The sequence below is a fragment of the Silurus aristotelis genome (assembly GCF_946808225.1).
Source record: "Silurus aristotelis genome assembly, chromosome: 28".
NCBI classification, from domain to species: domain Eukaryota; kingdom Metazoa; phylum Chordata; class Actinopteri; order Siluriformes; family Siluridae; genus Silurus; species Silurus aristotelis.
This window is the reverse complement of record NC_139601.1, coordinates 9,374,129-9,402,025: the sequence shown is the minus strand read 5'-3', so window position 1 is coordinate 9,402,025 and position 27,897 is coordinate 9,374,129. Positions and strand designations below refer to the sequence as shown.

At 37.8% G+C, this 27,897-nt stretch overlaps 2 protein-coding genes across 2 annotated transcripts; both read left to right on the top strand.

The window, feature by feature from the left end:
• Positions 1–13,182: 13,182 nt before the first annotated feature.
• Positions 13,183–22,062, top strand: prdm2b (PR domain containing 2, with ZNF domain b). Its single transcript, XM_083533907.1, has 4 exons — positions 13,183–13,314; positions 16,078–16,191; positions 16,379–20,889; positions 21,133–22,062. The coding sequence occupies exons 2-4, from the start codon at positions 16,173–16,175 to the stop codon at positions 21,148–21,150; spliced, it is 4,548 nt and encodes a 1,515-aa protein (XP_083390033.1). The 5' UTR covers positions 13,183–13,314; positions 16,078–16,172; the 3' UTR covers positions 21,151–22,062.
• A 3,419-nt stretch (positions 22,063–25,481) lies between these two features.
• LOC310722273 (PR domain zinc finger protein 2-like) lies at positions 25,482–26,780 on the top strand (the record flags this gene model as incomplete). The annotated part of the gene is given in 2 exon segments (XM_083534623.1): positions 25,482–26,037; positions 26,040–26,780. Coding segments are annotated over 2 exon segments (1,053 nt in total), but the record flags the coding sequence as incomplete, so codon positions are not given.
• Between the last annotated feature and the right edge of the window lie 1,117 nt (positions 26,781–27,897).

The following is a 27,897-nucleotide window of genomic DNA, read 5'->3' as shown; positions in this document are numbered from 1 at the left end:
ATGTTCATGCAGCAACTAAAATGGAAGGTAGATCCTGGACAGGACCTCCCATCACTCATGGAAGTGCTGAATAACAGTCCTGAGTGCATCTTTCCAATCGTCAACAAAATGATACGAGCACTTATTACTCTCCTGATGACATAATACAGTGTTGAAAGACTGGTCTCTACAACAAACTGCATAAAAACATGTATACGGTCGTCAATTCTTACTGTTCGACTAATTTTTTCTCTGCTCTCTATAGAAACGTGAACAGACAGAGACACTTGATTATGTTGAGATCATCACCATGCTTAACCAGAAGCCCTGTCCTCTCAGACAAATATTGCAGAAGGACATGTAAACATAAGTTACATTTCTCATTGTTAATACATAATTTCTTTATTTTCCGTAATGTGGCATGCAGCTGTCATACAATACTTTTCGTTTTGCCCACCCTGTTTTATGAAGGCCCACTCACTTATACATTTCTGGCCTCGCCCCTGGGGTCAGACAGCACACTTGCTCTGTAGGTTTTCTCTCGTATGACCCGCGCTCATTATTTTTCCTAGTTGTTCTCCCTAAACCCACAGCTCCCCACAGCTCCTCTATTCTCCTTTTCAGCAGCTTGCAAAGCGGGTAGAGATAGAAAAACAGCAACAAACAAACAAACAATAAACACTGTCCAATGCAGCTAAAAAAAAAAACAGGTACGTTTTTTGATACACGTAGGGGTAGAGTTGCGTTTTAAACGAGGACACCTTACTTCATGCCCGCACAACATCGGGTGCAGTTTGCACACATACATACGTATATGATAAGAAAGAAATGCAATTGAGACAGATCTTTATTTTTAATTTACATTTTTGTTTTATTTTTAAATCTTTTTAAACATTAAAAAAATGTCCTTGTACTATAAGTTTCAATAAAAGAAAAACAAACTTTAAAAACTCAAACTGCATCAGTGAACAGATTAAAATAATATTTTCTATTTATTTATTAGTTTGTTTATGAACATTATAAAAAATTATAAATAAGAGAGACCCTGGCAACTTTAATTTTTATATTATATTATTTGGTATAATGCAAACTTTCAATATTGGCCCACAACCCTCAATCAAGTTAGATTTTTATCCCTTCATAGCTTGAGCACCTTTGTGCTTGTTTCGGTGTGCTTGTTTCGGTGTGTGTGTGTGTGTGTAAATAGGGATACAGATCAGTAATCATAAAGTGTGAGAGTGCATGGTAGTGCAAATGACAGTATTGTGTGTCAGGTATGATTCGAGAGTTTACTATAAAACTTTGTACAGTATATAGCAGCCATAGTGTGTGTAATATATACAGATGATGTGATGACTGACAGTTCTGTGCAGTACTTATAGATATGAGCAGGGAATATAATTATGGTCAGTTGTTAGTGAGGCTGATTGCTTTGGGAAAGAAACTGTTCCTGTGTCTGGCAGTTTTGGTGAACAAAGTTCTGTAGCGCCTGCCAGAAGGGAGGAGCTGGAAGATGTTGTGACCAGGGTGTGAAGGGTCATATGCCTCCTTTGTAGCTATAATAATGATTTGTGTTTATAAATCTGTGGCAGTAAGTGTGATTGAACCACCTGACTTTAGTTATTAAGAGGTGTGTGTGTGTTCGCATGTGTATTAGGGCTGCGACTAATGATTATTTTGATAATCGATTAATTAAGTTTCTAAAAAAAAATATTTATTTTGTTTATTTGTAAAGATATAAACATCCAGAATATATCATTCATTACATTTTGTATATAATTTAATGATATATACATAAATTAAATAGGCAAATATTAAAAACTAGCATTTGAACATAGTAAAGCCACACTAAAGCCGTTTGAAAACAGTTGGCACCCTTTTTAATTGAATCCATCACTGTAGCGTCTGGCACATGTCATTTAGACTTCATTTTTTAGGAATTTCCTTTTAACCCTTGACATCTGCTTTTCAATCAAAGGATGAGCACCACGGCTTAGACTTTTATTGAGAGCTTGTATACCACAGTATCATACCCCCCCGGAAGTCTGATAACACAAGCCAGTCTCTATACACACACACACACACACACACACACACACACACACACACACACACACACACACACACACACAATCACACACACACACACACACACACACACACACACATACATACACCACCCCGAAAGCTAGATAACCCCCTGGCCTCTCTGGTTAAATTCACAGGGACCCTCAAACCATAAAACAATTCACTCTCGGAACTTGGCCCCAGTACGTCTGTTTGTGACATACACACATATACAGACACACACAACAAAAGAGAGCATTTCTTTTTTTAATTAAATAATAAATAGAATGTCCCACTTCACATGACACAAACATACATCTTGTTTGTACCTTCTACTATAAATAAAGCAAGTGTTTTACTCTACCTCAATAATAGTTACACTTTAAAAGGTTTAGTAATATACCTCTGTTTTAATGTGTCTCTTCTTAAAGTCTTTTCTGCTAAGGATTGATGTCAAAGTCGACATAAAATTATCTTCTCTTTATTTTCCTAACAAGGGTGCATTTTATATACCTGAATATAACATTGTATTAACAAAGTTATATCTTAAATACCGGAATGTAATAGTATGTTAAATGTTAACTGGTATGTAATGTACCTCTGTTTAATGCTGTCCTTGCTTTCCATGTCTAATATCAAAATGATCACCAAAATTATCTGTTCCTTATTTTGCAAACAATGGTGCATTTTATTTGATCATGAAATGTACCATACTGTCTTGATACACTTTGGATAAAACTGTTCTCCAAAGCAAGTATAAGCCGGAAACCATGCCCACAAACGCATGAACAAAGGGAGTTTCTCCCTCCAAAATTTCAGGCCATTCACTGGCCATTCCCCCAAAGATGGGTGGGGTTCAGGACCTTTAAAACATCTTGAACCCAACTAACAGTGTGTCAAGTAAAGCAAGCTCGCTCACTTGGCTCGACCGGAAAGGCTCGGAGAGTCTGACGCTTAGAACAGCCCAGCAGTGACTCTTCGGGACGAGATCTCAAGTCCTTTTGAGATCTTCCAGCAAGCGTTATCTTTAAATCATTCAGCCAGGTCAAGTCAACTCGCTCACTCGAGGGAAGGGCCCAGAGGGTCAGACGTTCGGAACAGCTTGGAAACGACTCTCTCTTCCTTCAAAATTTCCCTGGAAAGCTTCACTTTTCAAGAACAACAACTGCTCTGATCTTCAGGAGAATCTGTAAGAACATCTGACTCCATTTTAACTGACTCTTCAAAGATCTCTTTGTCGCATCCGGACTCTTGTGCAACAAGCCAATGCAATTAACCGTTTTACCAACCAATTTAGATGCGTATTTAAGTTTGAGCCCCTTAATTTATTAAGGTGAATATGAATCCTTGATGAGTCTTCTTTTAGGCTGTATTTTAATGTTGAAGTTTAGGCTTGCCATTTCTTTCCTTTCTTTCTCTCCTTTTCCCCTCTCTTCCTCCTTTTTCTATTTTTAACTTTTGTTTATTTAAATTTAAATTTTCTTTATTTCTTTTTGTTTGTTTGTGTAGTTAGTTTTTTGTTGTGTTTGTCTCATTCATTAAACGCCGTATTTTTCATAAGTGATTGTCTCTGAGTGCCGCTCACATTTTAAGGTTCCTGCAACATTCAATCTGAACTACATGCTCTATTAATTGTACGGTATAAAGTAAAGGGGGTTGCGTCTTTCTCAGCCGGGGAGATACCTCTTTTATAGAGTTAATAAAAGATTATTATTATACGCCGGACGAACAGACCAAATAAGTGTAACGTTAATTCCATTACCATCAATTCAACTTAATTTAAATATTTAGGAGAAACTATAACCCGTTATAATTACTTATTAATATTTCCTTTTCTTTGCGAGCTAAATTCGCTACATATAATGGTGGAGAATGCGTGCAAACTGTTATTTAAACTATATACTCATTTTATCTCTGTTTTGGTTTCTTCTTGCGTTGCCCTTTTCTTTACTTCTCTAACACACTCTCCATTACTTTGCACTGTTGACCCCAGGTACCTAAACTCCTCCACCTTCTCTACCTCTTCTCCCTGCAACCGCAACACTCCACTGCCCTCCCTCTCATTCACACACATGTACTCTGTCTTACTCCTACTGACTTTCATTTCTCTTCTTTAAAGCACATACCTCCACCGCTTCAGGCTCTTCTCAACCTGCTCCCTACTCTCACCACAAATCACAATGTCATCCTCAAACATCATAGTCCATGGAGACTCCTGTCTGACCTTGTCCGTCAACCTGTCCATCACCACTGCAAACAGAAAAGAGCTTAGAGCCGATCCTTGATGCAGTCCAACCTCCACCTTGAACCAGTCTGTTGTTCTTACTGCACGCTTCACTGCTGTCACACTGTCCTCATACGTGTCCCGCACCACCCTCACATACTTCTCTGACACACGTGACTTCCTCATACAATACCACAACTCCTCTCTCAGCACCCTGTCGTACGCTTTCTCTAAGTCCACAAACACACAATGCAACTCCTTTTGACCTTCTGGATACATCTCCATGAACATTTTTTTAAAGCAAATAATGCATCTGTGGTGCTCTTTATTGGCATGAAACTATACTGTTGCTTACAGTTGGACACCTCTTCTCTTAGCCTGGCTTTCACTACTTTTTCCCATAACTTTATGGTGGGACTGATCAACTTTAGTTACTGCAGGTCTGCACATCTCCCTTATAAAAAAAAAAATCAGTAACAGACTCCTTCTCCATTCCTCACGCATCCTCTCACTTTCCAAAATCTAAACAATCTTGTTAAAACTTTACTGCCATCTCTTCTAAACATCTCCGCAGTTCAACTGGTATGTCATCTGCTTCACGTTCATCACCCTATCAAATACTCTCTTCATCTCCACTACACTTACTGTACTTTTCAGAATCACCCCTACACCATTTCTCTTTCCATCCACAACATGATAGAACAGTTTAAACTCACCTCCAATGTTCCTGGCCTTACTCCCTTTCCACTTGGTTTCTTGAACACACAACATATCCACCTTTCTCCTCTCCATCATATAAGCTAACTTTCTCCCTTTACCAGTATAGTACCAACATTTAAAGTACGAACTCTAACCTTCACTCTACTTCACTTCTTCTTTCTCTGCTGTCTCTGTAGACGTCTTCCTCCTCTTCTTGTGCTCCCAACAGTATATATATATATATACAGTGGTGTGAAAAGTGATTTCTGATTTCTTATTTTTTTGCATGTTTGTCACACTTTAATGTTTCAGATCATCAGAATAATGTAAATATTAGTGAAAGATAACACAACATGCAGTTTTTAAATGAAGGTAAAACTGATAGATCTCAATTACTTTCTTTCATTTGTTTCAGAATTTCTTTGGATCTCTGCATCATGTCTAGCTTTTGAGAATATTTTGGTCTACTTCACTTTGTCAGGCAGGTCCTATTTGAGAGGTTTATCACACCTGAATTGAATTTCTCGTGCCACACCCAGGCCTGGTTATTGCCACACCTGTTCGCAATCAAGAAATCTCTCAAATAGGACCTGCCTGACAAAGTGAAGTAGACTTGCTTTGCGACTCCGGCGAACCACAGTGAGAGCCATTATTCACAAATGGCAAAAACATTGAACAGTGGAGAACCTTCCCATGAGTGATCGGCCGACCAAAATTACCCCAAGAGCACAGTGACGACTCATCCAAGAGGTCACAAAAAAACCCACAACAACATCCAAAGAACTGCAGACCTCACTTGCCTTAGTAAGGTCAGTGTTCATTACTCCACCATAAGAAAAAGACTGGGCAAAAATGGTCTGCATAGCAGGGTCACATCACATCCAGACTGTGCAGCAGCTTTTTCCCGCAAGCCATCAGGATTCTCAACACAGAACTGGACTGAAACTGATCTCACACATGCACTTAACTGTGTGTTACTAAACTGTACAACCTAAACTCAACACACACTCATTACTCATCTCAATCCATTCCACCACAATTTATTTATTATTTATAATTAATCTATAACATTGTTTAAATAGTATTTTTTTTTTGCACCTTTCGGCTGCTGCTACTGCTGTTTTTGCACTGCATTTTGTTTGTTTACAAATACACTTTGTTCATAGTCCTCTTTTGCACAGTACTGTATTTTGTGTTATGTATATTTGTCCCACTGTCAGGGATCCACCAGCCACGCCTTCTCCTAACCCTCATATCCACCCTAGCAGCTCACCTGATTACTAATCATCATCACCTGGGTCACATCAGTCACCACCATATATAAACCCCAGTCGTTCACAGTCTCACCGTCCGTTCTACAGCTTAGGCCTACGAACATTGTGGACTCTCTCACCCTTTGTGTTTACATCACGCTTCATGTGTGTTGGACGTTTCTTTTGTTTTCTGTATTTCTTTTGTGTTTTAGTTCATGCCTGCGTGTTGTTCTGCTTTGCTCTTTCATTTCTTGAGTGACTTAAGTAAACACGTTTCTTGTACATTCAACCTCCGGTTTCCTGCGAGTTCTTGTGCCTGACACCCACACTGTCTTGTGTTGTCTGTGTGCACTGTTTGCACTGGGTTGCACTCGATGCACTTAATGTAGCTTTATGTTGTGTGTTGAAGCGCTATGTTGTTTAATATAGCTATACATTATAAATTAAAGAAAGGACATTGTGAATAAATGTGTTGCGTTAAAGGTTTTACTTTCGCCTTTTTAATTATTTTTTATATTTTTAGTAAAATTTGTCAAACAAATGTGCGCTACATTAATCGCACATTAATAAAATTAGTGGCATTAAAATTAATTTGTGTTAACGTGTTATTAATGACCTAATTTTGACAGCCCTTATATATACAGTATCTCACAAAATTGAGTACATTGAGTATCCTTTACATTTCAGTAACTATTTTATTATATCATCTGAAGGTAAGATACTATAGAAATTAAACTTGGATATATTTTAGATATATCTTAGAATGTGCAGCTCGTATAGCAGTATAGATTTACTCTCCTCTAAAAATAACTTGCAGCAATTTATTGTCTAAATAGCTGGCAACAGAAGTGAGTACACTCTAAGTGATAACAGCTGTATGTTGTTCAATCATGCAAAGTCACATGTCCTATTCGTCATGTTCATGTTTTATGTCTGCTTGACAGGACCATACAAATTTGTGTACCATGTATTAGAGCAGTTAAAATGACCAGAATTATCATTCACTGTGGTTAATTAAATTTTATTACAGAATCCATTTAGTAAATAAACACTAACTGTGGCAAAATGCCTAAATATGAAGTCCTTGTTGCTTGCTACAGGGCATTTCACAACTTTCTTTTGGACCAAAGTTGGGACTTTGGCATTACAAAATATTTATTCCACATAACATATCTAACGTTATTATTTTTTATCCATTCTAAGTTTAAATTCTTGTTTATCAAGCTGCAAATAGGCAGCAATGTTTTCTTTAAAAAAAATATATTAATCTTAAGTTGGTAACCCATTCTATTGTGAAGGCTTTCCACTAGGTCTGGGCTGTACAAACTCTGGCACTAGGGCCAAAAGCAGCTCATTGGCAGATTTCATTAATTTCAAAAGAGCTGGAAACCAGTAAGCATAGAAAACCTTGCATAAATACTTTTAAGAGTCTAAAGTAAATTTGCAACTAAGTATCAGGCTCTGTGCAGGCCATTAGAGTTGTTTCACAGCTTTGGCAAACCACTTTGCTTTATGTACATTGTTAACGGGCATTATTATGCCAGACCAGGACTGGGCTAGGTCCTTTAGTTTCAGTGAAGTGAATTATTAGCACTGCAGCATGAGAATAGATTCCAAACAACTGGACAACTTCCAGTTTTGTGTCAACAATTTGGGGAAGACCCACATAGATTAGAGTGTGCTTGTTGTACTGAGGTGTCAGATTAGTTGCCACCAAATGTATCCTTGAATAACTAAAATGTTCATATATTTTATTAATATATCTTTTTTTTTTTTTTTTTTAAACCCTACAGGTGTCTGGGCATCTAGTATTATTTCTAAAGGCAAAAAGCTTGGTTCTTTTTATAAAAGAAAGGAAGAAGAGGTCTTAAGTTCCTAGTAATGCTTATATGTGGGGAGGTAAGCTGTGTGGTCAGGGGAAATGCTTAACTATGATGAGCGGAGAAACATCAAAGCATGCATAAAATATTGAACCTGGAGCTGGCTGGGCTACCACAGTAGAAGACTACACTGGGTTCCACGTTTGTTAGCCAAGAACAAGAATCTGATGCTATGAGGGGTATTCAAAGAGCTAAAGATTTTGAAAAGCTGCTGTTTTTCATCCAGCTTGAGGTTTGATGTGTTAGGCATAGACAACTGTATGAATACAGATGTATCTTTAAGGTTAATGATGAATCTATGTCACTGAGAATAATTTCAACCTACTGAGAATAGATTAGGGAAAGAGTTTTTTAATTAAAAACATAAAATGGAGGGGCAGTTGTTGCTGCAAGCAGTATATATTCATGTGTAAAAAATTTTTGTAGATTGCTTTCATGAATTCTTTAATCAGATGGGTTTGCCAGTTTAACATGTGTTTAAAACTTTAACATACCTTAATTGGTTTTATGCATTTACACATATGTACTGCATTTTTCATGGTCAAAACTAAGTCAGATATAGGAAAATAAAAACATAAACACATGCAGTATACAGTATGAAACATACATAATCTGCATATTTATTATTATAGATTGTTTAAATACATTAACTAAAATTTAGTTAAAAGTCTTTCAGAAACATTTTTGTGGCAGAGTAACAACAAAAATGTGTTCACTTTACTTTATATGTTTGTATAATGTATGTTGTTTGTACGTTGTTGATTTGTTTGCCGTGAATTTCGTGTTTGTGTTGGCATTAAAATTTTTACAATTTTGTATCTCATGTCATGTCATGTCATTTTCTCCCGCTTATCCGTAATTCGGGTCGCGGGGGCAGCAGTCTAAGCAGGCCCCCGCCTTCGACTGCTGCCCAATCCTCACAGCACCGTCCCTTACGGTCCCTCCTGCAGGTGGTGAGCCCACGGGAACGCTGCCCCACGTCACTCCGAAGTTTTGTATCTCGCATCCCTTTATTAATCTTAAATTATTGTTTTGATTTCCTGTATTCTCTACTTTCCATTTTCTCTGTTTATCTTCTTTACTTTCATTTGGAATAGCAGTTTATTTCCTATTTTAAAGCAGTGAATAGAGGCCATTTCCATCAGAACTGCAAACAAACACTACAGTAACCACATTAAAGTTATGTAGTATCTCTGATATGGCGAGCATCCAGCTCATTCAGTGTGTGAAGTGTGACATGTATAGTCAGTCTCTTAGTCACTAGCAATCTGTGAGAATTGTAAGTTAGTTAGCTTGTTGACTGAGAAGATCCTAGCATTAGAAGAGCACATGCAGAGTCTAGAGAGAATTATTGTGTGCAAGAGCAGTCCAGGTTATGCAGGGGAAAGTCTGGATGCCCAAGGTGGAGTTAGCATTTCCCTGACTCCGGCATTAGAGCCCTCGCAGTGGAGCCAGTGTGTGACAACTTGGCTGCATACTCACAAAGCCACAGCTAACTCTAAGGCTTGCCTATGCAAGCACCATTCCTCTCAGCTTCACGTGTCCAACAGGTTTGCTCTCTTCAGTGAAGCACCCACTGAGAAACCTGAAAGAGCTCTGGTTATAGGAAACTCTATTCTGAGGCACGTAAAATTAGATAGGCCTTTAGGGGCACCAGCAGCATAGATTAGGTGTATACTGGGAGCCAGGCCTCTGGGTGTACAGGTCAGTTTAGGTTTTTAGGAAAACATAGTTTCTTTTAAGATTAAGTTTTTCACACAGGAACTAATGATGTACGCCTTCGACAGTCAGAGGTTGCTAAGAGTAACATTCTAGAGGTATGTAAATTAGCAAAGGCAATGTGCAATGCTGTAATATGCTCTGGCCCCATCCCAATGTGGCATGGCGATGTAGCTTACAGCAGGTTATGGTCGCTGAACTGCTGGATGTCCGAATGGTGCTCCATAAACAATGTGGGCTTCATAAATAATAAGAGCAATTTTGAGAGCAAGGCTGGCCTGTTAGGGCGGGGCGGTATCCATCCCACTCGGGAAGGTGCTGCTCTCATTTCTTGTAGTATAGGTCATAGTCTCAGAACAGCATTAGTTAACCAGTGACTATCTAAAGCCAAGGCTGGGGGATAGACAAAGAGGCTAAATCGACTACTGCTAGCTGCACCGTGTCGTCACTCAGAGTAGACCAAATTGAGACTGTGTCTGTCTCCCGAGAAAAACCAAAAAGTAGAAATTCTCAGAAAGTCTAAGTAACATAATTACCATTACATTTAAGTAAGACTGAATGCACAGTCAGCACCTCTTATCGAAAGATAGGATTGTTGAATATTAGTTCTCGTGTCAAAAGCACTGACTTAAACGGATTTATTACTGACCAGGAGTTAAATGTAATGCGTTTGACATAAACGTGGATTAAACCGAACAAATATCTAGCATTAAATGAAGCTAGTCCTCCTGGGTATAGTTACATACACCAGCCTCGTCTAAATAGTAATGGAGGCGGTGTCTCAGCTATTTATAATAATCTAAGCGTCACAAACCCCCAAACCCCAAATTATTCATATAAAAATAAAAGTACAATACAGTATACAGTAATACATGCTAAAACATTTCCAAGTAATATTGTATTACTGTGTAGTGTAACAATAATAATATTAAATAAAAACAAATAAACATGATGTTTCATGTACCTTTGAGGAGAGTCAAGGCGGGTATGAGGGAGATGAGAAGGAGAGGAGGAGGAGAAGGGTTATTGCTTGGAAAGAGAATCTCCTTCTATTATGATGTCAGGAAGACTTCCCCCCAAATGACTAGCTTTACTTAATTTCACGCTTTTTTGATGATTTTTTTTAACCATCAGCTCAGCACACATGATTGCTTTCCGTCAAAAACACGTTCTTGCTCGTATTACAAAACACTTGGAAACCAATAGGTGCAAACTATTTGTTGGTACCTCAAATAATGAAGACTACAGTAGGGGCAGATCTTTCTCTTATAAAAAAATAATAGTTTTATCTGCATATAGTGTTATTTTAGTGTTCTTAACTGTCTTAATGCAAAAAAAAAAAACTGAGGGGTATGAACATCTTGTTATTGTCATTGGCTGGGACTCACAACAGGTTGACAGCATTATTAGAAATGTGCTATGGGGTTGCAAGCTAACTCAGACAGAGACAGATAAAAAATAGGTGAAACGTTTGTGTTTATCATTACCTAAAAAACAAGCAAAAGAGAAAAAGGCAAAGTTAACAGAAGCATATAAAAATACTGTAATTCGAAAACAGAAATCAGAAATGTTAACACAAAAAAAATCTCAAAAATCTTCACAAAAATCCTTACTGGGGGAAAAAAAAGAAACACAAAAGAAAATGTAAAGGCAAAAACTTGGTTAACTCTAGAGAAAGGATGGCCACACAATGTTGAAACCATGCAAACAAACTAAGACATGAGGGAACTTAAATACATACTGGGAAAATACAACATAGATGGTAAGGATTTAAACTAACAGGTACCAGGAAAAAATCAGTCGATGGACAGAATACAGTAGGAACAATCACAATCAATGTCCTGACAGAACCTCAAAATCTTGACACAGCCTCAAAATCCTGACAGACAATGGTGCCAAAACATTTACAAATATTAAAGGTGAAAGTGACACATCTGGGCTTAGGGCACAAAAGACTATGAAATGGTTGAGGGATCAAATTCTTTTGGATACTTCTGCAGTTGAATCAACAAACTTTTCAACCCATCTATGATACTAGTCACCACACCAAAAATTGCCATTTGAGTGTCCATATCTACATGTAGGGAACCATTAACATACATGGACTATATTTAGTACGCTCCACACATTTTTTGAACCCCTTCTATCGTTGGATTGTTAAGACTTAGATATCCTTGGATAGTGATATCCTTTGCGTCATCATTCAAACGTGACATTGGTCTGTAGGGGAAACAGTGGTTTGTCTGGTTTTAAAATAAGAATGGTCCAGGCATTTTAAGTAAGGTGGGGGGAATGTAACCATTATTCTAAGAATTACTAGATACATGTCTAACAGAGGAACAATTTTTATATTATTATTTATAAATGTCACTTTGATTCAAAGATCATTGGGAATTATCACTTCACTGATGTTCATGTAAAGTCATCAAGTTTAATGCTTTGTATCTTCAGAGATACTGGGAGTGTCCAATCTATCTAGAAAGGTCTTTTGGGTTAATTAGTTATTTGAATATCCCAACTGATAAAAGGCTTTATAGAATCAAATGACACCATTGCTAATTTCCAGTGAAATTTTATTTATGGCACATTTTGATCCAAGTTTCTTCATTTGTTAGGACAGCAATTTACTTAATTTTTACTTTTTTACTTTTTTTATTTTATAATTTACTATTTATATATTTCCATTCTCATACTCAGTCTTAAAGGCAAAGAAATTTTGAATGGAATTTTTGTCTGTCTGCTTTAAGTATTTTGAAAATGAATAAAATAATCAAGGTCATCTTGGTCATAAATGTTGCATGATGCCTGCATAAACACTTGTCCTGAGGCAATTGGATTTCTAATGTAAGTGGGATTTGAGTAAACAGCTATGAGGCATAGAGTTTGGGTTGACAAAATATCTTTAAAAACTTAATATTATTTAGTTATTTATGGTGTATTTTATGGCCCTGTGAAAGATTAGCATTCCATCCTGAGTGAATTTTCATGCCCTGTGCCTTGTTTTCTCCTCTTTAGGTATATTTTACAACCCTATATCCTCTGGATCAACAGGGTTATTAATTTTAAAGTGTTTTGGGTGGAAAATTTTTAATTGCCATGGGTTATAATGTTGTAATTAATACAATGTGATTTTCTTATTACATTGTAAGCAGGTATGGGTGACTGACACAAATGCTGGGTATACATATAAATGCAAGGAATATTAAAGGGAAAGAAAACAAGACATACTGCTGTTTCATTTTGCAGCTAAACATAAGCTCTTGAAGTTGTCGCTTGACAGTACGTTAAGGCCCGTGTGGTATTTCTGTGTACTTACTAACAAACTTGCCTCCCATTGGTTGTTCTCAATGACGTTGCTTTCTGCAGCCAATCGCGCAGGATGAAGAACTGCTTGTGTGGTACAATGGAGAAGACAACCCAGAGATAGAAGCTGCTTTAGAGGAAGAAAGGAGCAGCAACTTTCACAAGAAAAATTCGCCAAGAGCTAAGCGAGGTACATCTATTCATGCGTTATAAGCAATACTGCGCTGTCGACTGCTGCAAACAGTTGACCAAAAATATGGGCAAAACCGACACATTTTTTTCTAAGTTCGAACTGAGAAGTCGCAAACGTCAGCTAACTCGATAGCATTGGGAAGCTAATCATATGGCTGCATCCTGTAATCTTCTCCGAGAAATTACAAACGCGCTTAAAAATATGTATAATTACTTTATATCTTAATAATTGTATATACATGTGTATCTAATTTGTCTTATACAGACGCTCGGGTAGATTGTTTAAGGAACCTTTGTTAAATAAAGGTTCCGATTTGTATTTAGAGCACCGAATGACCTTCCTTCAGCTGTTTATAAGAAGTGTTTAGCGAAATATTTAGGCAAAACTGACTGAACCGCATATGTAGTGATAGAAATAGTGATAGAATTTCTTTACACCAAACACTATAACCCATTTTCTCCATCTTATAATGAAGTGCCAATCTTATTATCAACACGCCACTGCTGGTTTTGTATTACACTTCGAGAACTTCATGAATTGCGTTTTAGGCAACAGGTCGGATGTCTCGAAACATTGTGATCCAGTCATGTTGCATGTGTTCCAGTCAAAAGATTGGACTTCTATTTAAGTATATTATTTTCAACGTTATTCATTATTACTGAAGACAATCAGACTATGAAATGGGTATGGAATTATATAGGCAGCAAAACGTGTTAAATGACCCAGAACATGTTTTACTTACCTTAATGGTTTATATACCTTTTTCTTTAGTGACTACTTTGCACACTCTTGGCATTTTCTCAGTCAGCCTCATGAGGTAATCACCTTGAATGGTTTTCCAACAATCTTGAGTAGTTTCTAGAGTGGTTTCTTTCTTGCTTTTTCCAGTCCAGCTCATCACAAACCATTACAACTGGATGAATGCAGTTTGCCAGAGGGCCTGAAGATCACAGGCATCCAATATTGATGTTTGCCAGTGTATCTCGTAGACAGAGATTTCTTCAAAGTCTCTGAAATTTTTGCTAATATTATTAAATGTAAATTTATGTCTTTTCAATTTAATTTTAAGGTATATTATTCTGAAATTGCATTGCATTGAAATTTCATTGATTGGTGAACTTCTGCCCATCATTACTTCTGAGAGACTCTTCCTCTCTAAGATGACCTTTTCATACCCAAGCATGTTACTGATCTGTTGCCAGTTAACCTAATTAGTTGGAAAATGTTCCCCAGCTGTTTCTTTTTAGTAACAGTTACTTTGCATTTTACACAAAGTTCTCTGTTCATGCTGCAGTTTATTGCAACAAAATGTTCATTTATTGATGATTTCTTTTTTAATCACTTTTTAAAAGTTATTTTTTTCATGAGGAACAGACACATTCTCTTGTCCTCATGATTAAAATGGTGCAATGGACCAAGAGGCATTTGTTTGTGACTTCCTAAGATTGTCAAAACTTGGGAGAAAGCCATTATATGCTCCATACAGGAAATCAAATTGCAACACAGCAAATATTTCAGAAGTTCCTAGATTTTGTATCAAATGTTTTAACCAAAAACGTTGATGCCTGTGTGAATCAGACTTTATTTAGAACGCTAATTGATTAACCTGTCATTGTGACACCACTGTTGTCCTAATACTGTTTAACAGCAGGGAATTTTGAAAGTAGTTTGAAAATTTTCTTAAGGTACAATTAAACATAAAGCAATTTTATTGCTATAAGTGGCCATTCACTGTACTAGAAGGTGTTCTCGCTTGAAAGTGGGTCACTAGCATTTCACAGAACATGAGATGGATCATGTTTGCTCTAGTGCCACTTCTTAATTCTGTTTGTAGTTGCTTTACTATACAGGAAGTCCCCAAGTTACGATAGTTCAACTTACAATATTTTGATCTTACGATGATGATAGCGATACATAAAAGGGTAAAAATATTTTAATTTTCACACTGCATCTAAATTTTGATTGTGATACGTCTAGATGCTGAAAGGATGTGCACATCTCCAGCCTTGTGAGATGGCTTACTCTCACCAGCGGTCGACAAAGTTCAGTTATTTTAGAGTTAGAGCGTGCATTTTTTCCTGGTTTTGGTGTTTCAATGCCCAATTTTAGTTTTTTTCTCTCTCCTTTTTATTGGCATCACTGGTATTACATAACATATATACTGTAAAGTTTATTAACTATGTTACTGTAAATTGCTCTTGTTTTCAAAAATTTGTACTGTAATTTGTTACAGTTATTAACAAATTTCAGTATACAACCCTACAGTGATCACCATGCCTTAAGACTTCTGGGTAGGCTAGGGCATGTATCGACTTCAGTATTTACAAGTTATGATGGTGTCATTGTAAAGCATCTCCATCGCAAGTCTGTATAGCTTTATATATTTTTTTATTTTTTGTTTTTTTTATGTCACTCTACATCTAATTGCCAACTGTCACAACAGTAACACTTGCAAGCCACAAAGCAACTGAAATGTTTCTCTACTTAATTTATTTCTGAGAGTCGCTGTATGTGTGAACATAGCTTATAAAAGTGTTTCTTGTCTTTTGGCACTTTTCACTGTGTTAATCTTCCATAAAATGCAGAGTAGGCAATGTTTGAGTATCAGTATGCACTGTGTAGTTCAGATTATTTTGGAGTAACAATCTAAAGAGTGACCATAAATAACAGACCTCTATTACCTACATTATACCTCTCATTGTTATGAGAATATAATGAATGTTTAGCTGGCTTCATTATAGTTTTTGCTTTTCTTTACAGGAAAAAAGAAGCTATTGGAAAACGTCAGACAGGCTGGTTTGGAAAGATTATCTGAACATAAGCCATTGAGCACAACTACATCTATAGTCACAGAGATGCGTGACTCAGACAAAGGTTTGTCATTTTTGCCTAAATGTAGTAAGTAGTTTATCCCCTGTAACTACATTTATGTTTGTATTTTATTATTATTATTAATATATTGAAGAATATGTAAAAATGGCATATCCAAAATTTTAGGCACATGGGCTGAGTAATTACAAAGCTTGCTTACTAAAATGATGCTTGTAAATACTTTTGCCAGGAATAAATACAGAGGAAAAGAGACCCTTTGGGGCTTCAGATCCAGCTCAAGAGATTGCAACTTTACAAGTATTCAACACAGAGACGAGGGATATTTCTCTGTTTCCTGTTCATACTGCAGTGTTGGATCAGAAGGAGAGAGAGAAGTCGGATCAAGAACTTCAGCCACATGGGATCCTTGAGCACTCTGCTGAGTCACAGTCAGAAAACAAGAATGAACAGCGTGACCCAGAATCAACTTCTGGCCACCCTTTCAATGAGAGTTCTGAGAGTACATTGCATAAAGTAGCATCAGTGTCTTCTTTGGTTTTTCAAGACCTGAATGCAGAGGTGGACCATGAATTTGAGGATGATTCACAAGGTGGCAACCATCCTTGTCAGTACAGTGAACGTGAGTTCTCCACCAAACAAAACCTGGATCATATTAAGACTCACACTATCGGAAACCACCAGACCCTCACCTTTAAATGCAAATACTGCTCCAAGCTATTTGGTTCTCAGGTAGGCAAGAGAAGGCATGAAAGACGACATGAAAATGGGAGTAAAGGCCTGAAAAGGCTTGGGTCGCTTGCTGGAACAGCCTTTCTTTCCAGTCCTTCTGGGTGTAATAACTCTTCTATTTCAGGTAGTGTCACATCTCCAAGCCCCAACATTAAAAGTTCTCAAAACAGTCTTACTTACCCAAGCACAAATGCATCAACTAAAGATGCAGGAGTTGAGCAAAACCAGTCTCTAGTCATGGAAGAAAATGGAAAATCGAAAGAACTGCACCCGTGTAAATATTGCAACAAGGTTTTTGGCACTCACACAAACATGCGCAGACACCAGCGCAGAATTCATGAACGTCATCTTATGCCAAAAGGAGTTCAGAGGAAGGGAATACTTCTGCAGGATATTTCATCTCATAAACTACAACAAGCTCAGAGTTCAGTACTTCAGGAGGCATCACCTCGTAATAGCCCTTCACTTGTCTATGTGCCTAGCGTAGACTCAGAGGAAGAAGGAGAACGAGAGGAGGTTGATGTTTCCAAAAACATTTCGGAGAATCTCAGCCTTTACATAGATGGAAAAATCTTTTCCACTGCCACAGTCAGCAGCTGTGATGTTATAGAAGTGGATTCAAGCAACCAAGCATTATTCGGTCTTGATGCAGTCATTTTGAATTCTAGCCAAATAAGTCATGCTCTCCAATTAGAAACAAAGCCTTGCCATGTAAAAGAGCTTTCGATTATTGATCAGGCTGTCCCCAAAAGAAGAACTTTTACACCACCGCTCCTTCCCACTGTGGAAACAGAACCTGATACCCTGTCATCTACTGTATCTTCACCTTCTTCTTCTTCCTCACAATCACCTTCTTTGGGAGGTAACAGTTTCTCACAGCCCATAGACACAGTGTCCTTTCAAAAGGAGAAAACTATTTATCTTTCTCCGAAATTAAAACAGCTTCTGCAAACCAAGGACAGTCAGAAACCAACTCTTGCTCTAGCTGCAGATAGCCGCAAATTGACTACTCCACATTCCGTATCCACATTGCCAGCTGCTCAAGGAAAATTTAAAAGAAGGACTGCTTCTCCTCCTACACAAAAGAGCTCATCGGTAATCATGGAGAGCTCAGTTATTGAAACAGGAGATTTGTTTGCCCCTGTGGTACCAAAGGTTGAAAGTCATTGCATGAGCATGTCCTGGAATGCATCTAGCAAAGAGCACATTGACTGTGTGAGTTCTTCTGGAAAGGACTGGCCAGTCTTGGTAAGTGGAGGCAGTTCTTGCAATCAGCAGCCTCTTGACCTTTCTGGTGTTATCGGTAAACAAGGTGGCAGCATTAGCAAAGGAGCTAATGAGTCTGTGCTGGATCTAAGCATACACCATAAGAGCTTGACTGACCACAAAACAAAAGCAAGTATATTGCTACAGTCACATGTCAAGAGAAAGAAGCCCAATACTAGCATGTTGGAGAAAGTATTGATGAATGAGTATTCTGGTTCAGTCTCAGCTGGAGAGGAAGGCTCTCCTAGTCTTGGAAGCCCAGACACTCACTATAGCACCACTGCTGTGTCTCCAACCAGTGTGTGTTCAAACTCTGAACACCATCCTTGTGAATCTGTCTCTCCACCCTCTCTGACTCCTGTGATTATGAACCCCTCTTCCCCCTCATCCTCTAGCCAGGCATCCTCTACACCTCCCCCTCCAGTTCTACCCACAGTCCCTTCACCTCCACCTCTTTCGCAGTTTTCAGAGTCTGCTTTTCCCAAACTTTCTCCCTATTCTGTTTATTATATGGCAGATGAAATTCCTATGTTCCATAATGTGAAAGAAACATGCTTTGAAATGAAAAATCTGGATGATAAAGAGCTCAACCAAACTTCAAAACAGTTACCTCCTACAGCTGATGCACTGCCTCAAAGTCATGAGGATGAAAAAAGTAATTGTAATGCAGATTGCTTTTCCGAGTCTGAAACACTTCTTGAGTGCTCAACCTCAAATTCTGATTTACATTCGATAAACAAAACAAAGCATGTTATTTCTTTGAATGAAAAGAATGTTGACTCCAAAGTTATTCAGAGTAGTTCCTTTGATAATCCTTTCCCTCAAGACCACAATATTGCAACTGATGTATGCCAAAATCTACAATCCTGTCCTGTGCACTTAGCTTCAAACATGGACTCGCATGCATTCTATCAAAAAATAGTGGCAGATTCAAATGTAAAGTTGTTATGTAATGATGCACTAGTTACTGATAAGATTGAAAATGCAGTTGAAAGCACAATAAATAATGATGGAGTTTCTTCAGTGGCAGAAAAGACACCAGAGAGAGCAGATGCTTTGGAACAGGACACATTTACAAAAAGTTTTGTATGTAATGTCTGTGAGGAACCTTTTCACTCTATAAAACAACTTAGTAAACATATTGTAGAACATGGGGAAGAATGGCCTTTTAAGTGTGAGTTTTGTGTGCAACTATTTCAAAATGTTGCAGCTCTTTTGGAGCATCGCTCCTCTCTCCATGGAGTTGGAAGAATTTACTGTTGCTCAGTCTGTGCCAAAGAGTTTGCTTTTCTCTGCAACCTTCAGCAACACCAGAGTGACCTGCATCCTGGTCAGTCATGTGCTCACACCACGATTGAAAATGGAAAGCTCAGGCCTCAGAATTACACTGATCCTGCTCAGGTGGATATTGAGAAAAATCCTTCAAATTTAACCCATTACACAACCGTAGATGTTGCCCCTCAGGACTCTTGTGAACTATTTAACTGTAGTAGTGTTAAAGAGGAAAGTGATGGAGATGAACAAGAGGACCCCACAGAAGAGCTTTACACTACAATAAAAATTATGGCTTCTGAGGCCGGTAAGCCAAAATGCCCAGATGTCCGCCTTGGCATTAATCAACACTACCCCAGCTTTAAACCTCCCCCATTTCCCTATCACAATCGAACACCTGCTAGCTCTGTAGCCTCTGCAACTAACTTTACCACCCACAACATACCCCAGACATTCAGCACAGCAATCAGGTGCACCAAATGTGGCAACAGCTTTGACAACATGCCTGAGCTCCACAAACATATCTTAGCATGTGCTAATGCAAGTGATAAGAGACGGTACACCCCCAAAAAAAACCCTATTCCTCTCAGGCAGATAGTAAATCAGCCTCAGAATGGTGTTTCACCTTTACCAGCAGCCATTGTGGGACAGAATCCTTGTCGTAGAATGGGCCAACCTAAAAGGCTAAATTTTACTCAGGAGGTACCTATCAAAATAAAGATGTCTGCCCTGAATAAGAAGAAAAACCAGCTTGTCCAGAAAGCTATATCTCAAAAGAATAAAGCTGCTACTTCTATAAAGAAAACCTCCATTCTGGGTGAAGAGCATGTTGTGCAAGCATGTCCGTACTGCAGTCGAGAATTTACATATGCTGCTAGCCTTGCAAAGCACATTGCATGCAGTTGCCCTCAGAAACCAGTTGCTAAGAAAAAGAAAGGAGCCCTAATGCCTCAAGATAAAAACATGAAACTCCGAAGTCGAGTAACAGACTCTGAAATCAAAGAAGAAGGCAACTGTAACCTAGCTGTAAAGTCACTGGGAAAAACAAGGACCCGGAGCTTAGAGTTGTTAGAAGGTGATATTACATCAGGTAGCAATGGTAAAACAGGGACCCCTCAGATACGTGTCAAGAGACCAGCCTTGAACAAAAACCAGTCAGCCCCCAAAACCAAAAAAGGCAGAAAGAGCAAGTCTCAACCTTCAATTCTCACTTCGTTTCTGGCGATTGGATCACAGCCAGCTGCAAAAATACTACGTGGTAGGAAAGATATGGCTGTGAAAAAAGAGGCTGAGACAAAACCACAAGTACAACCTATAAAAGAAAAGCGTTTCCCGAAGAGAATGCGCGAAAGAGTAGGTGGCCCAGTGACACGCAGTCTGCAGATGGCAAATGCTGCACCACCTGAAGAAGTGAAGACTGAAGATGTACCAATTAGTGAACCTGTTCATGGAGAACATAAGGTGCTCAGACAGGTAACTACACATATTTATTGGCATAAAATAGGGGCAAACTTGAGAAACAGTGTTCTGTAATAGTGATGTCTTATCATTTTGCCAAGAAACTTTGAGATAAAAAGAAAATAGAAATTTACAGCTATTAGGCTTTCACAGTTAATATGGGCCATGTCAATTTTGTATTTATAAAGATTTTTTTTCTTTCATGCTTGACAAAATTTTTTACTCAATTTTGTTTTTTCCCAATTGTATTTATTACAGGAATCCAGTTTAAGTTAGCAGAGTGCATTTTGTAAAGATACCCAAGGAAAGACGACTATTAGAAGCTGGTGCTGGTGAACACAATGTAATTGAATTGGAGTAATGGACTGATCAAATATTATATCTTAGATCAGGAGTCTTACCCACCCTTCCCTATGCTTCTGTTTTGCAGACAGAAGCATGATTTTAATGCACTTTGGTAAATGAGCCTTTGTGGATAGCAACAAAAATCTTCTTTGCCGAGACTGTAAATGTAAATTTTGATGAATATGTATGCATGTGTGTATAAATAAGGAGATTGTTTGCTTATCTATAAACACAAACACACAAACAATTTATAGAATTTGTGTGTATATATTATCTCTAAATAAACATTTCTTGGGTAAATAAGGCCCTTTGGTTCCATGAGTATTATGGCTGATTAAAAAAAGACAATTCTTTATCACTTAATACAACCATTTTTGGTTATTTCATACATTTTTGTTCCTGTTCTGTAAAATTTTAGAATTTGTCTCCTATTGCATGTTTTGTGCAAACAATATGGCTTGAGTGACACTTGTCAGAACTCAGTTTTGTGTTGCTCTATTTTTATCGATGCAAATGGAAAACAATGTGAATATTTTATGCAATGATCTATAGGGAATGCAATATTTGTTCAAATGAAACTCACATTTTAGAGAGGTGTTCTGTTTTTCATCTAATGTAAACAAAGAAATGTAACATGCTGTTTGATACAGTGAGAATGAGTGATAATGGTATGATGTATGTATGTCTGTATGTATATTACCTCCGTGAACATAATATACAGCAGGACTGCTGGCCATTAAAATTACACTAAAATACATCTTTGCAAAACACTGTTTTAACTGAGAGTAAGCAATCTCCTTATACTTTACTCACAGTGGGGGATATTAAAATAGTACTATGATAGAACTGTCTGCTTGATTCATTCTGATCACTTTTTCCCCAAATGTCACAAGTGTGTGTGTGTGTGTGTGTGTGTGTGTGTGTGTGTGTGTGTGTGTGTGTGTGTGTGTGTGTATATATATATATATATGTATGATACAGCTGCAAATAAGTATTTGAACACCTGAGAAAGTCAATGTTAATATTGGTACAGTAGCCTTTGTTTGCAATTACAGAGGTCAAACATTTCCTGTAGTTTTTCACCAGGTTTGCACACAGTGCAGGAGGGATTTTGGCCCACTCCTTCACACAGATCGTCTCTAGATCAGTCAGGTTTCTGGCCTGTCACTGAGAAACACGGAGTTTGAGCTCCCTCCAAAGATTCTCTATTGGGTTTAGGTCTGGAGACTGGCTAGGCCACGCCAGAACCTTGATATGCTTCTTACAGAGCCACCCCTTGGTTATCCTGGCTGTGTGCTTCGGGTCATTGTCATGTTGGAAGACCCAGCCTCGACCCATCTTCAATGTTCTAACTGAGGGAAGGAGGTTGTTCCCCAAAATCTCGCAATACATGGCCCCGGTCATCCTCTCCTTAATACAGTGCAGTCGCCCTGTCCCATGTGCAGAAAAACACCCCAAAGCATGATGCTACCACCCCCATGCTTCACAGTAGGGATGGTGTTCTTGGGATGGTACTCATCATTCTTCTTCCTCCAAACACGTTTAGTGGAATTATGACCCAAAAGTTCTATTTTGGTCTCATCTGACCACATGACTTTCTCCCATGACTCCTCTGGATCATCCAAATCGTCACTGGCAAACTATTTACAAATTACAGAGGTCAAACATTTCCTGTAGTTTTTCACCAGGTTTGCACACAGTGCAGGAGGGATTTTGGCCCACACCTCCACACAGATCGCCTAGTGTCTTTGGACAGCTTGGCCATGTTAGTAGTTGGATTCTTACTGATTGTATGGGGTGGACAGGTGTCTTTATGCAGCTAACGACCTCAAACAGGTGCATCTAATTTAGGATAATAAATGTAGTGTAGGTGGACATTTAAAAGGCAGACTAACAGGTCTTTGAGGGTCAGAATTCTAGCCGATAGACAGGTGTTCAAATTATTATTTGCAGCTGTATCATACAAATAAATAGTTTAAAAATCATATATTGTGATTTCTGAATTTTTTTTTTAGATTATGTCTCTCACAGTGGATATTCACCTACGACGACAATTTTAGACCTCTCCATGATTTCTAAGTGGGAGAACTTGCAAAATAGCAGGGTGTTGAAATACTTATTTTCCTCACTGTATATATATATATATATATATATATATATATATATATATATATATATATATATATATATATATATATATATATATATATATATATGTGTGTGTGTGGGTATATATGCTGCTATGTGTGTGTATATATGTGTGTGTGTATATGTGCTGCTATTTTGCAAGTTCTCCCACTTAGAAATCATGGAGGGGTCTGAAATTTTCATCGTAGCTGCATGTCCACTGTGAGAGACATAATCTAAAAAAAAAAATCCAGAAATCACAATATATGATTTTTAAACTATTTATTTGTATGATACAGCTGCAAATAAGTATTTGAACACCTGTCTATCGGCTAGAATTCTGACCCTCAAAGACCTGTTAGTCTGCCTTTTAAATGTCCACCTACACTACATTTATTATCCTAAATTAGATGCACCTGTTTGAGGTCGTTAGCTGCATAAAGACACCTGTCCACCCCATACAATCAGTAAGAATCCAACTACTAACATGGCCAAGCTGTCCAAAGACACTAGAAGATCTGTGTGGAGGAGTGGGCCAAAATCCCTCCTGCAGTGTGTGCAAACCTGGTGAAAAACTACAGGAAACGTTTGACCTCTGTAATTGCAAACAAAGGCTACTGTACCAAATATTAACATTGACTTTCTCAGGTGTTCAAATACTTATTTGCAGCTGTATCATACAAATAAATAGTTTAAAAAATCATACATTGTGATTCCTGGATTTTTTTTTTTAGATTATGTCTCTCACAGTGGACATGCACCTACGATGACAATTTCAGACCCCTCCATGATTTCTAAGTGGGAGAACTTGCAATATATATATATATATATATATATATATATATATATATATATATATATATATATATATATATATATATATATATATATATATACAGTGAGGAAAATAAGTATTTGAACACCCTGCTATTTTGCAATTTCTCCCACTTGGAAATCATGTGATCTGGGATTGCTGCAGTTGGTCAGGTCGAGGTTGAGCAACATTTTGTGCCCAAAGAATGAGGTCAGCTGACTACCTAAATATACTGAATGACCAGGTTATTCCATCAACGGATTTTTTCTTTCCTGATGGCATGGGCATATTCCAAGATGACAATGCCAGGATTCATTGGGCTCAAATTGTGAGAATCGTTCAGGGAGAATAAGACATGATTTTTACACATGGATTGGCCACCACAGAGTCCAGACCATAACCCTAATGAGAATCTTTAGGATGTGCTGGAAAAGATTTTGTGCAGCGGTCCGGCTCTCCCATCATTAATACAAGATCTTAGTTAAAAAATTACTGCAACGCTGGAAAAAAATTAATGTTGTGACATTGCAGAAGCTTACTGGAACAATGTCACTGCGAATGTAATCAAAACTAAAGGCAGTCCAACAAAATATTAGAATGTGTGAGTTTTTCTCTTGAACAGGCAGCATGTGTGTGTGTGCCTAAATATATATATATATATATATATATATATATATATATATATATATATATATATATATATATATATATATATACAGTGAGGAAAATAAGTATTTGAACACCCTGCTATTTTGCAAGTTCTCCCACTTAGAAATCATGGAGGGGTCTGAAATTGTCATCGTAGGTGCATGTCCACTGTGAGAGACATAATCTAAAAAAAAAAATCCAGAAATCACAATATATTATTTTTTTACTATTCATTTGTATGATACAGCTGCAAATAAGTATTTGAACACCTGAGAATTAACTGTCAATTTTAGTAGTTTCAGCAATCTCTTTAGATGTTTTCTTTGCTTGATGCATGCCAATAATCTGACCCTTCTGAAACAGATTAACATCTTTTTCATGACCACAGGATGGAATTTCATGGTTGTTAAAGAAATGAGAAGCTACTCACTGCATCATTTAGGGTTAAATAACTTGCCAGCTGAAACATAATCATCCATGCGGTAATTATCCAATGGGAGTCTCTTACCTATTTGCTTCGTTAAATCCAGGTGGGGCCTTTCTTCTTTTAACAGGCTGTGTGTGTGTGTGTGTGTGTGTGTATATATATATATATATATATATATATATATATATATATATATATATATATATATATATATATATATATAAAGATTGAAGATGTAGTTGAAGTTTTGTATGTAATGTCTGTGAGGAACCTTTTCACTCTATAAAACAACTTAGTAAACATATCGTAGAACATGGGGAAGAATGGCCTTTTAAGTGTGAGTTTTGTGTGCAGCTATTTCAAAATGTTGCAGCTCTTTTGGAGCATCGCTCCTCTCTCCATGGAGTTGGAAGAATTTACTGTTGCTCAGTTTGTGCCAAAGAGTTTGCTTTCCTCTGCAACCTTCAGCAACACCAGAGTGACCTGCATCCTGGTCAGTCATGTGCTCACACCACGATCGAAAATGGAAAGCTCAGGCCTCAGAATTACACTGATCCTTCTCAGGTGGATATGGAGAAAAATCCTTCAAATTTAACCCATTACACAACCATAAATGTTGCCCCTCAGGACTCTCGTGAACTATTTAACTGTAGTAGTGTTAAAGAGAAAAGTGATGGAGATGAACAAGAGGACCCCACAGAAGAGATTTACACTAAAATAAAAATTATGGCTTCTGAGGCCGGTAAGCCAAAATGCCCAGATGTCCACCTTGGCATTAATCAACACTACCCCAGATTTAAACCTCCCCATTTCCCTATCACAATCGAACACCTGCTAGCTCTGTAGCCTCTGCAACTAACTTTACCACCCACAACATACCCCAGACATTCAGCACAGCAATTAGGTGCACCAAATGTGACATGCCTGAGCTCCACAAACATATCTTAGCATGTGCTAATGCAAGTGATAAGAGACGGTACACCCCCAAAAAACCTATTCCTCTCAGGCAGATAGTGAATCAACCTCAGAATGGTGTTTCACCTTTACCAGCAGCCATTGTGGGACAGAATCCTTGTCGTAGGATGGGCCAACCTAAAAGGCTCGGTTTTACTCAGGAGGTACCTATCAAAATAAAGATGTCTGCCCTGAATAAGAAGAAAAACCAGCTTGTCCAGATGGCTGTATCTCAGAAGAACAAGGCTGCTACTTTTATCAAGAAAACCTCCATTCAGGAAGAGGAGCATGTTGTGCATGTGCATACTGCAGTCGAGAATTTACATATGCTGCTAGCTTTGTGTTAGTATTAAGATGGGCCTCACACTCCTATGTTGTGTGTTCAGTGTCTATCGGATCTTTACGACGAGTATATAAGGTACACAGAAAGTTTTTGCTCACCCATCTCTGGTTACTATGTTTTCTAACCCAATCAGGAATAATTTTAGGTCAGGTTTTTTCCAGTGTGTATATATACTTGTCTATCTGCATTAAACTAGAGAAGAACATATGCGCAATTCTGTGTGCTGTGTGATTCTTTTCTGATCAGAATCTGGGCATTGTAAATCGGAAAAACTCTCCAAGAATTACGTTTTTTTTTTTCGGGCATGATAAAAATCTAACAGTTTTGGTGTTCATGTTTTGGTTATGCATTAATTGATCCATTAATGATAATTTTTCCCTTGTGGGGAATATGCACCTTAGACGTAAGATGCAAAATTAGAACATGTTTTTTAATATAGGCAATATTGTCTAAAGTATCCAAAAGAATCCACGATAAATTGATATATGAACAAAAAAAAAAATCATTTTTAGAAAAAATAAATATTGGAAAAACTAAAATTTTGGCTTTATAGACGACTTTTTTCCTAACTTACAAAATTAGTGAATCAAATAGAGAGACTGGATTACTTTTTTTTTTTTTTTTTTTTGAAGACTACGATCCCCCTGGTGTCTAGTGCAGCTGTCTGAGTGTTAAGTGTTGTGTGTCTGTTCTTTGTTCTCTGTAAAGAAGTTGGGTCATGACATCTCTTGCCCATTGCCGGAAGAAAATCCCAAAGATTGGATGTAAAGCAATAGTGTTGGTTATTGAACTAATTCTTATTAAGATAATTTGTCATGATGAAGTAAAATTTTGATTGAGTGATTGACTTTTTCCTAGAGATTTAGATGCTGCTAGAGGTTTCTACCTCTCCAGGTTTGGTCAAACCTTTATGCTCTTTGCTGCAACAGGAAGTGGCGCATTCCAGCCCCAGCACAAAACTCAAGGAGGAGGACGAGAAAGGGGACGTTCATCTATTAAGGAATAGATAAGAGTTTCAATTTCATGTCCTGTAACCTGTTGTGACACCGACTGGTACAAGTTTATCATCATAGCTTTACAATAATTTCAAACTTGCCTTTGAACCTTTTAGGAAGAGATATGATGCATAAAATGGGAATGGAGATTCTGTTTTTTTTAACCAATGCACCCGTCTTCCTCAGGGCTTTGTTGACCTGCCAGCCATATTCTCCACTGCAGTGCACAGAACTTTGGCCGATATTCACCTGCCAGAAACAACCTCTATCCTTCAATACACAGATGACATCCTTGTTACAGGACTGACTAAGCAGGACTTCCACAAAGCATCAGTGGTTGTCTGCAATATCCTGGCTCAGGCTGGATTTA